The sequence below is a fragment of the Mixophyes fleayi genome, chromosome 2 (assembly GCF_038048845.1).
Source record: "Mixophyes fleayi isolate aMixFle1 chromosome 2, aMixFle1.hap1, whole genome shotgun sequence".
Lineage (NCBI taxonomy): Eukaryota > Metazoa > Chordata > Amphibia > Anura > Limnodynastidae > Mixophyes > Mixophyes fleayi.
In genome coordinates this window covers 128,888,166-128,903,048 of record NC_134403.1, presented here as the reverse complement: position 1 = coordinate 128,903,048, position 14,883 = coordinate 128,888,166, and the positions used below count along the sequence as shown (strand labels likewise).

The window sequence follows — 14,883 nt, the reverse complement described above, 5'->3', positions numbered from 1 at the left end:
CACTCCAACATCTTGTGGAAAGCCTTCCAAGAAGAGTGGGACCAACCCCATATTAAAGTATATGTATTTGAATACACTGTTATTACAGTCCCTGTTGGTGTAATGGTCAAGCGTCCGAATACTTTTGTCCATATAGTGCATCTGTATGAGATAACTCTATCCTGTGCTGCAATAGCTACTTCTGGGGCTGTATAACAATTTGCCCCTTACAGCGATATAACAGAAAAAAATTTCCTTATTATCACCCACACATACACACAGATACAAAGTATACAGAGTTGGGGTAGAATTTGTAGGCTGAATTAAATGTGTGAAAATTACGAAGGAAAAAATCATGCAAAAAATTATTTTGGACATTTTGAACCTATACAATCTATATAAATTACAAACATATTTACTCATAGATTCACCAAAGGAAAGCCCTATCTGCCAAACATTAAAAGAACAATATAAAATTCACTGGGAAGAATAAATCATCTATTATAATATTTTGGGTCCTTCCACTCACCCAGTCTGTCTCTATCTCAGCAGTCTACTGGTAAACTCAGTAGGAGGGTATTCAGAGCAAAATAATAAATTGAGCGTTTACCCCAGTAACAGAGACAAAATTAAAACATGTTTATTTTTTTTATTTCTGTTAACAATATTTCTTCTTTAATATTTAATGTTTTGTATGACTTGGAAAAAAATTCTAACTAGTAGCATATAATCAACTGAATTCCTTATCTTCGACTCAACCATCAAACCTCAAAATTACTTCATCTAATGATCCACCCCAATTCAAGTATAATGAATCTGAATGAGAGGCTGCATGGACTGATTTAGAATGCAATTTTAATACATAATTATTCTGAAGAAATAAAATACCTTCTATAAAATATGGAGACTTTGCAACATGTTTGCCGTTGACTGTAATCTCAATTTGCAGGCTTTTGTAGCTGGCATACAGTCTGTACCTTACCAGGAATGAGCCATCTTTTCGGTCAAGTAATTGAACTCCCACTCTAGTATATTGCTCTGTAGGTGCAGTAATGCGGACTTGAAATAGGTTCTTCTGAGGAGAACAAGTGAAACTAAACAAGGAATAAAAATGTTTTATTAGTAAACACACAGACAGCACACACTAGAATCTAAGCATCTCCTGTCAGGTAGAACAGAATCCTTGCCTCCTTTAATTTAGGAAATCCATTTATCATTTTACTGACTGCCAAGACATGGTGTCTCCAGTAAGAGAAGCCTGGAATAACAGAGATGTGTAGTTGAAATTAGCAGCAGGGAACAGGGGCGGGCTGGGCCGGGGGGCAGGGGGGCATCGGCCCCCCAGGCCGTTTAGAACTACCGATGTTAGGGCCGCCCCCCAGATTTATAATCCGCGTTTTTTCCCGGCGGCCGCATCCCATGACAAGGGATGTGGCCGCGTCATCGCACAGGCGGCCGCATCACATGACACAGGATGCGGCCGCGTCATCAATGATGCGGCCGCATCCCTTGTCATGTGATGCGGCCGCCTGTGTGCCCCCCGGGCTGAAATTGCCAGCCCGCGCCTGGCAGGGAATCACTATAACTTAACACGTTTGTTCTGTTCCACTGTCGCTACCCAAAACATATACAGCATTAAAGGAAAGGAATAAAGAAACATTCTGATGTGTTATTTCATTACTGAACTCTCACTATGAAATCTTGTGGGGGGGAGAGCACCGCCATCAGGGGGGCAGGGCAGACCTAGACATCAGGGGGGTGGGGGGAGATTTTGCATAGCCACACCCCTCCTTCACTCTGTTTGGCCCCACCCCTTTTCCCTTATTGATCGAACCTTTCCACCGCAATTTAATGGGATGAAGATTGCTGGGGGGGGGAGATCTGCTAGTACAGGGAGTACAGAAATATGGGGCCTCACCAGGCCTGCGCTCAAACAGATCTATTAGGGGAAGCAGGCCTCTGCAGTGAATTAAGGGATGTAGATGTCTTCATTTCTAGGCAGCAACAGCGGCTCCTGAGATATAAGGAGTTTGGAGGCTTCGGTGCAGAATTAAGCAGCGGGCCCCTCTTGTAGGCAGCATGTCTGCATCCACTTCCAAGAAGTCATGGCTACCGACACTTGCTCCAGTTCAGCCCCCCCAGGTGCACATCTTCGAGAGAGAGAGCTGGCCGGCACCCGGGTAGAGAGGCTCCCTGCAGCATTAGTGACGTCATGTAATTAATAACGTCACAACGTTGTCAAAGGAGAGGAGCCAGCAAGAAGAAGGAGAGGTAAGCAAACTACTGCAGGGGTTAGATAGAATAGGGGACAGGGGGTGATGGAAGGGGGGGACCTGCCTGTTACATTTGTACTGGGCGGCAATTTCTGGTGGTAGCCCTGTGTGGGTATGCCGCACTTGAACGATCACCATTGTGCATATACATCCCCCTGAACATCATATTCACATTGGTGTGTTGGAAAGGAGCACAAATATACCAACGTTAACGGCAGAACATCACTTAGCCAAGTGATATGGCTAAACATATTCAGAATGTCCCCTTTAAGTTAAGTCATGGAATACGAAATGTGAAGACAAGCATAAACAAAACAAAGCATAAAATACAGCAGAAAAAAAACCCATAATGAAAACCTTCTTAAAGTTTTTTGACTATTTAAATGAAAAAAATAAAAAAGCAGAGCAGAGACCTCTTCTGAGTGGCGCCAGATCATGAGCGCTCAGATGATGCATTGCTCTGCCCCTGCATTTATGTAAACAATCTGGACAGCAATGCCTGTTACTATATGAGCCCCATATTAATCATAAGCAATTTCTATTTGCTCCTTCACACCTCTAAAAATATGTAGTTTTAGTAAACATGTTTAGGAGACAAATAGGTTAAAAAAAAGTGTGCTGTTAGCCAAGTGTAGTTATTTGCTCTGGTATTTGCTAGTGGGTTAGCTAACAAGCTTCACATTTAGACAGTTATGTCAATCTACACGGAGAATGTGTACAGTACATACAATAACTTTTCAAGAGTGTTTTCACAAATACTATCTAAAAGTACAATAATTAAATGTATATGTCCACTTATTTATATTTTGCTTTTGAGAAAGTGTTAAATTGTTTTAAAACAATGTACTCACTTGCTCCCTTCGGTGTCCACAGCCTGGATGTAGAAATAACGAGCAGGAAGAACAACCTCTCCACGGAGCCCAGGACCCCATACTCGGCTGAGCTCGGTACTCACATAGGGGGGGCTATGACTGCAGCGCAGGGGGGCTGCTATAGCTGCCACTAGCAAGAGATGCCAAAACATTGACAAGACTCACCATAGGCAGCCAAAACACTAGGGTAACAGCCAGAGCATTTGGGCGTTTACTAGTTTAGAGCAGAAGCTGTGCGATTCCCTCATAGGTGCCAATAAAGTAGGAACTACTGTCTGTACTCCAGATGCCTGGAAGTCTACAGAGGATATGGGAGGGACAACCTGGGATGCTGGACAAAATTATTTAAGACTTCAAACGTTCGTGTCAGCCTGTTGCATTTCTGCCACATATATCAGCGTGCTAATGGTGCAGCACATAGACCACACAATGCTGTCATTAGGATAAGTAATTAGCTCAGAAAGAAGTCGTGGGATAGTTGCAGAAACAGGAATCCCAGACATCCACTTTCTTGTCTGAAACCCGGACTGGCAGCTGCCTGATCCCTCCCCATGAGCTGCTGCTGCAGCAAAGTACCATGTGATTGGCTAGGTTGGCAGGCTGGTTCCCTTAGTACTTGTAACCCTCGCTGGGCCAAGGCTGCTTCGTATTATAAAAAGAGTGGTTCCAAAATGGACAACCTCTTAACAAACACTTTACACACCTACACATTGTAAATGCTTTTTAAAGTTTTCAGTTGTGTAATTCTGTTTGATAGATTTATTATTTGTCTCTTTGTTATTTTTATTTTTTACATGGTGTGCAGGGCTATGTTTTTTAAATGGCAAATAATGGACACTTAAGGCTTGTTCACCTCAGTGGTTTCACGAGCCGCACAGCACAGAGGGCCTGTAACATCCGACTATGATGTGCTATTCCTACTGGAATTTGTGTGGACGACGCTGAACACTTGTTAAAGTGTATATGAAATCCGGTCCAGCTCTGGAACTGGAATGTGTTTAGGACAGTGATGGCTAACCTATGACATTCCAGGTGTTGTGAAACTACAAGCCCCAGCATGCTTTGCCAGTAGATTACTAGCTGAGAGCTGACAGAGCATGCTGGGGTTTGTAGTTTCACAACACCTGGAGTGTCAACACTAGTTTAGGAGAATGTTACTTGTCTCCGGTTTGGAGGCGTGGCCTGTATGCTGGTGCCAGAGGGGCGTGTCTAACAGGCTGCATGGAGCCAGATAAACACAGCAACCTCAGCCAGTGTCACTGGACGGACATACTCAGAAATCACAGTGTACGACGGAACAGTATGCAGGGCTGATGGAGTTTTAAGGTTGCGACTAGTTCCCCTTCGTCCTGGTCCTTATGGCCACTAGGTTACCAGTCACCTAGCTAGTTGTCTTCTGATGTCAGTCACGCTGCCTGTGAGTGCTCCCCGTTGCCTGTTAGGACGCCCCTTACGTGACGTCACAGAGTCCGTACTGCCCTCCACAATGTCTGTGAGCCACGCCCCTTGCCCCCCTGTACGTTACGTCACAGGGTCCGTACACGAATGGGAGCTAGTTCCGAATCTGTAAATATGTACAGTTCAATGGGTCACTATTAGTTCCGAGAGGTGTTTACTGGTAGCACCGTTACTATAGGGGGACTAGTACAGCTGACATCATGGCACTGGGAGGGAAAGTGAGAATATTGAGTGGAGGAATATCAACTGAGCTGGAGACTGCTGGTTTCCTGATAAAGGTATCTAAAATACAGCGACTGATGCTGCATCTAATTTGGTTGTGGGTGAAAACCAGAATTGTCGGAACACCGGAATGATTTGGCTCCCTGCAGCGCCCTCTGCTGCTTGGTGTCTTGAGTGAAGCTTGCTGTTTTCTCTCTCAATATAGTGCATTCTGTACTGCTACACAGAACACAGTTCTCTGCAATATGTGGAATATATATAATGTTTTTATATATTTCTGTATATCATAGCTATATATTCTAGTTATCTGTTCTACCTGCCTGAATGTGTGTCGCAATGGAGCGCTAGGTACATTACCCATCCATTCCAGCTGCCAGAATGGAGCAACGACGACCTTAACCATCCATTCCAGGTGCCAAATGGGTCTGCAAGTACCTTAGCTATCCATTCTGGCTGCCGTAATGGAGCTCCAAGGACCTTAATCTTCCATTTTGGCTGCCAGAATGGAGTTTCGAGGCCCTTAGCCATCCATTTCGGGTGCCAGAATGGAGCTCCGAGGACCTTAGCCATCCATTTCGGGTGCCGTAATGGGTCTGCCAGTACCATAGCTATCCATTCCGGGTGCCAGAATGGGTCTGCTAGTACATTACCCATCCATTACGGGTGTCGGGATGGATGATTAATATAAACAAAACCTTATTCCTGCACCTGGAATGGATGGCTAAGATACTGAGACCATCCGGGTGCCAGAATGGATGACTAAGGTACCCAGAGCCCCGTTCCAGCAGTAGTAATTTATGGTTGGGTCATCTGAGCCCCATACCAGCACTTGGTATAGTTCTCTAAGATACTTTATAGCCCAATTCTAGTAGGTGGGATAGATGGCTAAGGTACTCAGAGCCCTAATCTAGCAGCCGGAATGGATGGGTAATGCACCCAGCGCTCCATTCCAGCATACATTCAGGCAGGTAGAACAGATAACTAGAATATATAGCAGTGCAGAATGCACTATACAGGCAGAGAAAACACCAGCAAGCTTCACTCAAGACAAAAAGCAGCAGAAGGCACTGTAGTACGCTGACTCATTCCGGCGTTCCAGCATTTCGGCAGTTACAGCTTTTACCTAATTCCATTTAATTTTCATTTAATTAACACTGATCAGCCACAAGATGTACACCACCTAACTAATATTGTGTACGTCCCCCTCAGAAACCAAAACAGCTCTGACCCATTGATGCATGGACTCCACAAGACCTCTTAAGGTGTCCTGTAGTATCTGGCACCAAGACATTAGCAGCAGATTTTTTAAGTCCTGTAAGTTGCAAGGTGGAACCTCCATGGCTTTTTCAGTATATCCCACAAATGCTCAATTGAATTGAGATCTGGGGAATTTGGAGGCCAAGTCAACATCTTGAACTCTGTCATTTTCCTCAAATCATTTCTGAACAATTTTTGCAGTGTGGCAGGGCGCACTATCCTGCTGAAAGAGGCCACTGCCATCAGGTAATACCGTTGCCATAAAGGATTGTACCCGGTCTGCAACAATGTTTATGTATGTGGTACGTGTCAAAGTAACATCCACATGAGTTCCAGGATTCATGGTTTCTCAGCAGAATATTGGCCAGAGCATATCACACACAGGCTATCCTTCGCTCCCGACACGGATTATTGAGAATTGGGCGACAATGACCGGTTCACTTCTTGTCCTTCCTTGATCATTTTTGATAGGTACTGCATAGCGGGAAGTCCCCCTCAAGACCAGCCGTTTTGAAGATGCTCAGACCCTGTCGTCTAACCATCACAATTGACCACACAGAAAGCCATCTAAGAATGTTAATTAGATGCAGAAAGCGAAGAAAGACTTGCAGTCACAAGATAGACACAAGACAAACATTGGCAGAAGTCTTCCCTGAGTGTAGTTTCACAGAGATTCTCCATGCGCCTGGAGGAGATGACATTAGACTCCATGAAATCCAGGTCTCCATCTCATCAGGGACATCTGAGTCTGGGAGGTGCGTAAGAGATAAGGCGTTCGCTATATAGAGGTCCTTTCCACGTTTGTACACCACATCCATATGGTACCTTTGGAGCTTGAAAATGAAACGTTGAAATCATGCTGAGACATAGGTTTGCAGAGAATAGTAATCAGGGGTTAGTGGTCTGTATCAACCAACACTGGATGCCCATAAATACAATCGTGAAACTTTTGATAAGAAAAAACTAGAGCCAACAATTCCTTTGCAATCTGAGCATATTGAGACTACGGTTCAGTAAGGGCCCTGTAAGTAAAACTGATGAATTCGTTATGCTGCAGGCAGAATGCACCAAGACCATACTGGGAGGCATCAGCAGTGATCACAACAGGAACATGTACATCAAAAAAATGGAGTACTAGGCTAGAAGTGAGCATACCTTTTGAAGCGAGAAATAGCAGCAGCATCGTAGTCCAACCAACACCATTCAATGAAGTTGTGCAAAAGCTGGCGGAGCGAGGCTGTGACCAAACTGTAGTGAAGCAGAAATTTTGTGAGGTAGTTGGTCATAAACTGAGTTAGCTGCGATTATTGGTTATCTGTGGGGGTAGGCATATGTTAGATAGCCTGTGTATTGGCAGCTTTTGACTTAACACCCTCTGAAGTTATGAGATGGCTAACGTATGGACCTCAGTGACTCTGTAACGACACTTGTCAGGGTTTAATTGCATATTCATTCCACAAATTCTTTGGAGAACCCTGCGGAAGTACACATATAAAAAAAAAAAGTTGTGTGCAAGACATGTGGCTTATATCTAAAAAAAAAAAAGTATGTTTAATTTTTTGTACATAAAGCATGTTATGCAGTTAAATACAATCTCTTTGGTATAAGTTTAATTATGGGAAGCCTTTGGGAATAGTAGTTATTAAAGTAATTCTATCGTTTTCAAATAAGCATTGCATAGGCGATTGTATTGTGTTTCCAACGCACAAAGTGATTTATTTTAGCAGATGTAAAAAGTTAACAGTTCAATACATGATTATTATATAATACAGTACAGTACAGTCAATACCAAAAGATACATACATACCGCTGCGTTCGCATGCGCTCGCACTGCGCTCCCACGGGTGCCAGTGAACAGTAGTTCATCCTTGAATACTGTGGTCAGAGTAGACTGAAGCTAGTGCGAGCGCAGCTATGATATATATACATTCAGTGTTACAGATAGAACAATGCAGATGACGTGGCTTGCTTCTATAGGTCCAGACTTCAGGTGGGTCCAGGGTAAACAGGTCATAGGCTAGTTCAAACAACCCCCTCAAAGGCTGAGGTCAACATTCCAGATGATTCTCTCGCCCAGAAACCAGTTACAACAAGTCCATTAGCATTTTACAGTTTGCTATCAATCTGACCATTTATTGCCTAACATCAATAACTAGAGTATGCAATATGCGATCTCTTCGGCGATGGAACTGGACAGCTGCTGATGGATAGGGAAATAAAATGATATCAGACATGACACATTTCCTATAACCTGGACCTTAAATAACACTGAAGTGTACATATAATCATAATATATAAACTAATATTAAACTAATACTATCTGCTCATTAATCACTGTATAACGGAACCAATATGAATATGAATTATATAAATAACTAAATGTTGTAATGTGAGTGTGTACGTACGTATTTTACCGTGCGATCGCAGTAGCGTGGCATACTGAGTGCAATCGACCAATAATACAATATTAACCAATATACTTTCGTTCATCCAATTATACGACTTCGACATAGTACAAAAAATATTAAGTACAGAAGTTGAACCCTTTTTACACTAACCATGCAACTGACAAGTTCAGATTTGTCTTGTGTTCTCTGTATTCTCAGTCTAGCTGCAGCTTCTGCATTCAGAACTAGTGATATAAGGGACTAAGACAGTTTATCTAAAACATTTTCAGTGAATAGTGGTAATTTGATCAAGAGCGTGACAAATGCATAAGAAGTACATTAAGAACTCAGTGCTGCAACACATTTGATATTAAAGGACACAGCATCATTAGAAAACAATTAAGGATGGTGCTATCATGGATGATTGAAATGCTGCCACATGTCAATAGTGATCAAATTATTTGTGATAAACTGAAGGAAACAAATTGAAACATTTTTTTTAACTGCTGAGGAAGTTGGACCAACCACATCAAATTAATGAGGAAAGTGACACAGAAGTGGCAACATGCAGGACTGAATCAGCTTTGTAGTCATTAAATGAAAAGTCTTGCAAAAGGAAAGCTGTAAAAATTGCAGAAGTTGTAGAAAATGATATATTTCATATTCCAGCTTAGGAACTTTGTGCTGATAATAGACAATGTCCAAGCCTGTGCAAAAAAACGGACTTGTCCTTCCAGCCCATCCTGACCCAGAAGTCACTAAAATTATACTTGAGGGTGGTCAAATTCAGTATGGAGTCCATTCGTTCTGTGATCAGTGCCATGGAACGGAACAAATTTCTCGAAATCAAGGATGCATATGGAATGGTCCTTGAATTCAGAGGTCTTTGACCAAATTGTGAACAGGGGTGGGCTTTCAGAGGTCGACATGATGGCCTCCTGGCTGAACCACAAAGTAGCTTGGTATTGTGCCAGAACCAGGGATCTGCAAGCATTCCTAACGGTACTGGCTAGTTTATCTCGTCCCCCAATTCTCATGTTACCTTGGGTGCTAAAGAAGGCAACAAGGGAGAGGGTGCCAATAGTTCTTGTGTATTTTTTGCTTTAGTAGTCCTTTATTATGGGTGTTACGATGCTTCTCATTGTTTTAACTGGGATGCCTTTTTAATATGAAGTTAAGAGCAATGAAACGCAAACATATGGTACTCCATATATTATTCATATATATACATTTATAATTTATGCATATATTTGGCAAAATGCACTAAAAATTACACCCACAATGCATATGATTATTTTGATAAATCTGAATACTAAGATTTTTTTTTTACATTTTGATGGAGGTCACCACATATAATGACTTACAACCATGTTGTGACTACTAATATGTATAAGGCAGAAAGACTTGATAGTAAGCTGTTCATATAAACATTGTTCTTGGTTCATCTGAAGTAACATTTTTTGTTATGATCATTTCTTTTGCTCTATTTTTTCCTGTTTCAGGGAGACCCACTCTGGAGTGCGAGACTTCTTCATACTAATCCTCAAGCAATTAAAGATGTACACACTGAGTAAGTTTATCTTTGTTAATATGTATATTTGTACTGTAGTTTTATTTTTCTATATATATTTTTGTATGGGTCTGCAGCTGCTGTTAAACATCATATATAGCGCATATGACCAGCTTAGGCATAGACAGCTGCTCCAATTTGAATTATTGGAGCTAGAAATTGTTGAAAGTGTCAGAAACACTACAAGTAGAGACCTGGGGGTAAATTTATCAAGCTGCAGGTTTGAAAAAGTGGAGATGTTGCCTATAGCAACCAATCAGATTCTAGCTGTCATTTTGTAGAATGTAACAAATAAATGACAGCTAGAATCTGATTGGTTGCTATAGGCAACATCTCCACTTTTTCAGATTCGCATCTTGATAAATTTATCTCTTGGAGAGACGAATGGTCATTCATCAAAATAGTGTAGCACAGAAAAACATGTTACAATTGCTAATCTTCTTTGTATGATCCAAAAGTGTGGAGGACCAAGTTACACTCTCCCTCCTAATGTCAACAGGAGTCCTTGTATATTTGGTATGTGTTATAATTATACTTTTTGTGTTGTAATTTTACTTTTTATTTAGTTTAAAAATAAAATGGGGGACATTTATGAAACATGGTACCCAGATAATTGTGAAGAAAAGGTAAGCCATAGTAATCAATCAGACAATTGTTTTAATTATCTAAAGACCAGAAGAATGACTGACAAATCTGATTGGTAACTATGGGTTAGGTAAACTTTTTTGCACAGTCACGTCTGCACCCACATTTTTGGAAGATAAATAATACCTTATTTTTGTTTTCACTTTATATTCTGGCAATGTTCATCAAACTACATGGAAATACAGTTTTTTACACAGAGAACCTTGTTTCTCTGCATGTATAAAAACAGCAATATTACTTATTGTGTCGTGGTAAGATTAAGTATAACTCAATGAAACTATTGCTATAATTATCCAAACATTGTTGAAAAATATTATTGCCTTAAATAACTGATTGAACAAAGCATTCTCAGACATGTCTGTTTCTTTATCTCCTTCTTGAACTTTGTTTTATACTGGACGTGAGGCCCCATGTGAGTTGATTATATGGGACGTCCTGAGGCATCTGGGTGGAGACTCAAATTCCTTCTTGTTCAACCTTTCACTGCCTGCAAATGCCTTCTACATAATGGTGATGTAGAGTTGTGTCCAAAAATATTGGCATTCTTCTAATTGTTCAGATGAAAAAAAAATATTTTGGTATCCAGTGGTTGAAGTGGAGATTTGGAAGTGGTTTTATGGAAAATACAGGCCCACTTTGACAGTTGGCATCCACATATGTATTTCTTTGATTTACAGTGTAATAAAACACAGAAAGTAGAAAAATGTACTAAGTTTTCAATTATTTCACATAGATATCCCTAAATGGGATATTTTAGAAGTTGTTAGAAATTATTGAATTTCTTCACTTTGGAACTGAACTCACCTGTGGTACATAGCAGGTGCTTGCAATATAAAAATGATTCATTAAACAAGCTTCAATAGAGAAAAGGACTTATTCTCTTGTTTTGTGTCACTGCATGTACTGCAATGATCATGGAGAAAAGAAATAAGGCAGAGAATTGTCTGAGGAGGTTAGACAGAAGACTAATCCATCTCCAGAGACCTTGATATTCGTCTTTCCACCGGACGTAATGTCATCAGGAAATTTAAGGCCCATGACACTGCAGCCAATCTGGATGGGCCGCAAGAGAAAACTTCTTTGAAGATTTCAGCGCAGGATTGTTCGAGTGATGTATAAAGTACCTCAATCAACTGCCAAACCGATTCAAGCTGACCTTTAGGCACAACGTACAACAGTTTCACCTCTCATCATCCGTGGCCAACTCATTGAAAGGGAGTTATATGGTAGAACATCGAGGAGGGCACCACTGCTGGGAGAGAGACATAAGAAAGCCCAACTGGAGTTTGCCAAAACACACCTGAACAAGCCAAATTCCTTCTGGAAAAATGTGTTGTGATAGTTCGATTTTACCACAACTTCCCTACAGTCAAGAATGGCGGAGGTTCAGTGACGTTTTGGGGTGGCTGTGTTGCGTCTGGCACTTTGTGCCTTGAACGTGTGCAAATCTGGAAATTACCAGGTAATTTGGGGGATTACCAGGAGATTTTAGAGACCTTAGTGTCAGAAAGCTGGGCCTTCATCAAAGATCATGGATCTTCCAGGAGGACAATGACCCCAACACATATTAGAAAGCACAGCGTAAGGATTCAAGACAAGACGCTGGACTGTTCTGAAGTCCAGATCTAAATTCCATAGAATACCTGTGGAAACATATAAAATGGCAGTTGGGAGAAGGCAGCCTTCACATCTGGGAGAACTGGAACAGTCTGTACAAGAAGAGTGGACCAATCTACCAGTAGAGAGATGCAGGAAGCTCATCCATGGCTATTGGAAGTGGTTGATTGCAGTTATTTTGACCAAAGCCTCTGCTACCAAATATTAAGTCTAGGTTGTGAATAATTTTGTTGGTGCCATTTCTTTTCATTTTCTGATTTAAAAGGATATACAATAATACATTCAGAATGAAAAAAAAGGATCTGTAATATTAACAAAGAATAGGATTATGGAGACCAAATACTGTTTTTAATTTCAGAAAAAAATTTGAGTTATGTGAAAAAAGCGCTATGGTGCCAATATATTTGTCCACGACTGTAGAAGGTGAATAACAAGATGAAGTAATATTCTAACATTCTTAATCGTTTAAAATCCTTGTTAATGAATAGGACTGGAAAGAGATTTGTGTGTTTTTATAAATGTAAGTTAATCTAATAACAACTCCAACTGGAAGGGCTGTAATGAGTATCTGCTGTTCAGTACAACCATACATAATAGAATAATTCCAATAATTTTAGTTTTTAACACTATTGTTTACAGAGTTTAGAAGGAACAGTGCTATTAGGCATATGTTTTCTAGTGTAAACAGACCTCCTAATCCTACCTTGGACAATTTTTCCTCATTGCTAAAAGCACTTACTATTTTTTTTTTTTCAATGCTATCATTTTATCTCTGACTATATCAGTGGTAAACAATATTCTCCACTGCTAACTATAACATTGTTGTTCAACAGATCTCTCATTGTTTTAGTTTGCTGCAGTGTACAATGCAATAGATGAAGGTATGTAATAATGTTATCACACTTTAGTAATCAGGCATTCTGTCTTTTGAAATATATTGTTCAGATATAGAAAGTACAAACAGGTGGTGAAGTAGTAACTTCCCATTATTTAGATCTCACTTGATACAAAGGGGCGTATTCAATTGTTAAAAAGTCCAGCGGCAATAAAACTATTACAGTTAATACGGTAAAATCCAGCGAGTAAATTACCGTATTACCGTTATTACGGTAATCGTGCGTGGACCGCAGGATTTTCGGCGTTTCCGCCGACAATGGAATACGCCCCAAAATGTTTAAAAAGCCTGTGTAAATTGTTGTTTCAGGTTTCTCAAGAGTGGGGCTGATGTGTTGAGCACAGCAACCTATCAGGCCAGCATTGAAGGATTCAAACAGCACCTTGGGTTGAATGTTGATGAGGCAGCAGAACTTTTTAAAGTGGGAGTCTGTGTAGCTAAAGAAGCTGCTCAAGAGTTCAATGTACAATCCTCAGGTAAAATATATTTCTGATGTCTATGGTGTTGAACTGAGACATAGATAAACCAATTCAGCCTCTAGTTACTGACAATATGTAGACCGCACCACATAGATATGTTCTCCAAGATAGAAAACATAGTGGGCCTGCACGCAAACTGAGCGCAGCCTGCGTTTAGTATTATACACACGTATTTAGGCTTTGCACATACCCGAATTCATCAAGGCACTTATCTCAAGATACTTGTGCTTTTAAAATCGTGAGTAGGACTGCTGTGCTCTACTACAAAAGACACTGTAAGATATGTCCAATACTATGTGGATTATAAACCTGTTAATATAGACATTAATGAGAAAACAGTTATACAAAAAAAAGTGTTGTTTTTTTCCATGAAATACATTTATCAGGCTGTTCTTAATGTTTGCTGAACATAAAATAAATTTTTACAGTTGCTCCTAATTGCAAACACATGTTCTAGCAATCATACAAGACTGTCATCACTACTGATCAGGACTCGGACTAGCCCTGTAGCTGGAGCAAGAGATACGGCAGAAAAAACAAGCAACTTTGAGATGCCAGACCTGGATTCGGATGTGGCTGTGTGCGCTTGAGTTTGGCATGCTCCTATTGTATATTGTGTACGGCAAAACACCCCTTTCACGCCCTCGTTTACTCCCTGAAATCGTAGCATGTGGTAAGTGTCCATTGTGTTTGAAGACGGAGCGGCCAGGGCTACTTTCACGGCTGGATGACCTGGATCTAGGCATGCGTAGAGGGCCTACGATACACTCAAAATCGGCAGATACGTGCCTTGATGAATCAGGCCCAACGTGCGCTACATTATCCAGCAAGATACTGAGTGTCTACTATATTGATGTCCCAGTGATGCTAATAATAGTTTACAGGTCATGCAGTTATTTTAATAGATATTTGCAGATTTCCAGTGGTCAGAATAAATTAAGTTTTTGGGTTATTTCAACTTTTTAATACATTCTGTTCCTGTAAGACAGAACAGATTACTTGTACCACAGTCTATACTTTTATTTTTTGTGCAGCTTATCAATAGGCACCCAATACATAGATTTATAGATATTTTCTGAATACAGAATCTTGTTACACAGGATTCTGCCAAATTCTGAACTGTATCCAAACCCTAATTTGCATTATAAAAGAGAAGAGAAGTGAGTGTAATGAATTAAATATTATTGTGGGGGAAGGGGGAGGGGCTAGCATTGGGAAGTAATAATTCT

The 14,883-nt window shown here is 40.7% G+C and overlaps 2 protein-coding genes across 5 annotated transcripts in view; one reads left to right on the top strand and one right to left on the bottom strand.

Moving 5' to 3' along the window:
* The window catches only part of POGLUT2 (protein O-glucosyltransferase 2), a 54,343-nt gene extending 50,304 nt beyond the window's left edge, over nucleotides 1–4,039 (bottom strand). The window contains exons 1-2 of one of the 3 annotated variants that reach the window (XM_075199979.1): nucleotides 3,104–4,039; nucleotides 868–1,073 (exon numbers count right to left, since the gene is read on the bottom strand). In XM_075199979.1, the coding sequence (XP_075056080.1) occupies nucleotides 868–1,073; nucleotides 3,104–3,276 (379 nt within the window). In that variant the 5' untranslated portion in view covers nucleotides 3,277–4,039. Of the gene's footprint in view, nucleotides 1–867; nucleotides 1,074–3,103 lie in introns of those variants that run through there. The other 2 variants (XM_075199978.1, XM_075199980.1) reach the window with 2 other exon arrangements.
* Nucleotides 4,040–4,372: 333 nt separating this feature from the next.
* Nucleotides 4,373–14,883, top strand: part of LOC142141469 (betaine-homocysteine S-methyltransferase-like) — a 31,433-nt gene continuing 20,922 nt past the window's right edge. The window contains exons 1-3 of one of the 2 annotated variants that reach the window (XM_075199982.1): nucleotides 4,373–4,860; nucleotides 9,951–10,018; nucleotides 13,485–13,651. In XM_075199982.1, coding sequence (XP_075056083.1) covers nucleotides 4,783–4,860; nucleotides 9,951–10,018; nucleotides 13,485–13,651 — 313 coding nt within the window. In that variant the 5' untranslated portion in view covers nucleotides 4,373–4,782. Of the gene's footprint in view, nucleotides 4,861–6,879; nucleotides 7,336–9,950; nucleotides 10,019–13,484; nucleotides 13,652–14,883 lie in introns of those variants that run through there. The other variant, XM_075199981.1, reaches the window with a different exon arrangement.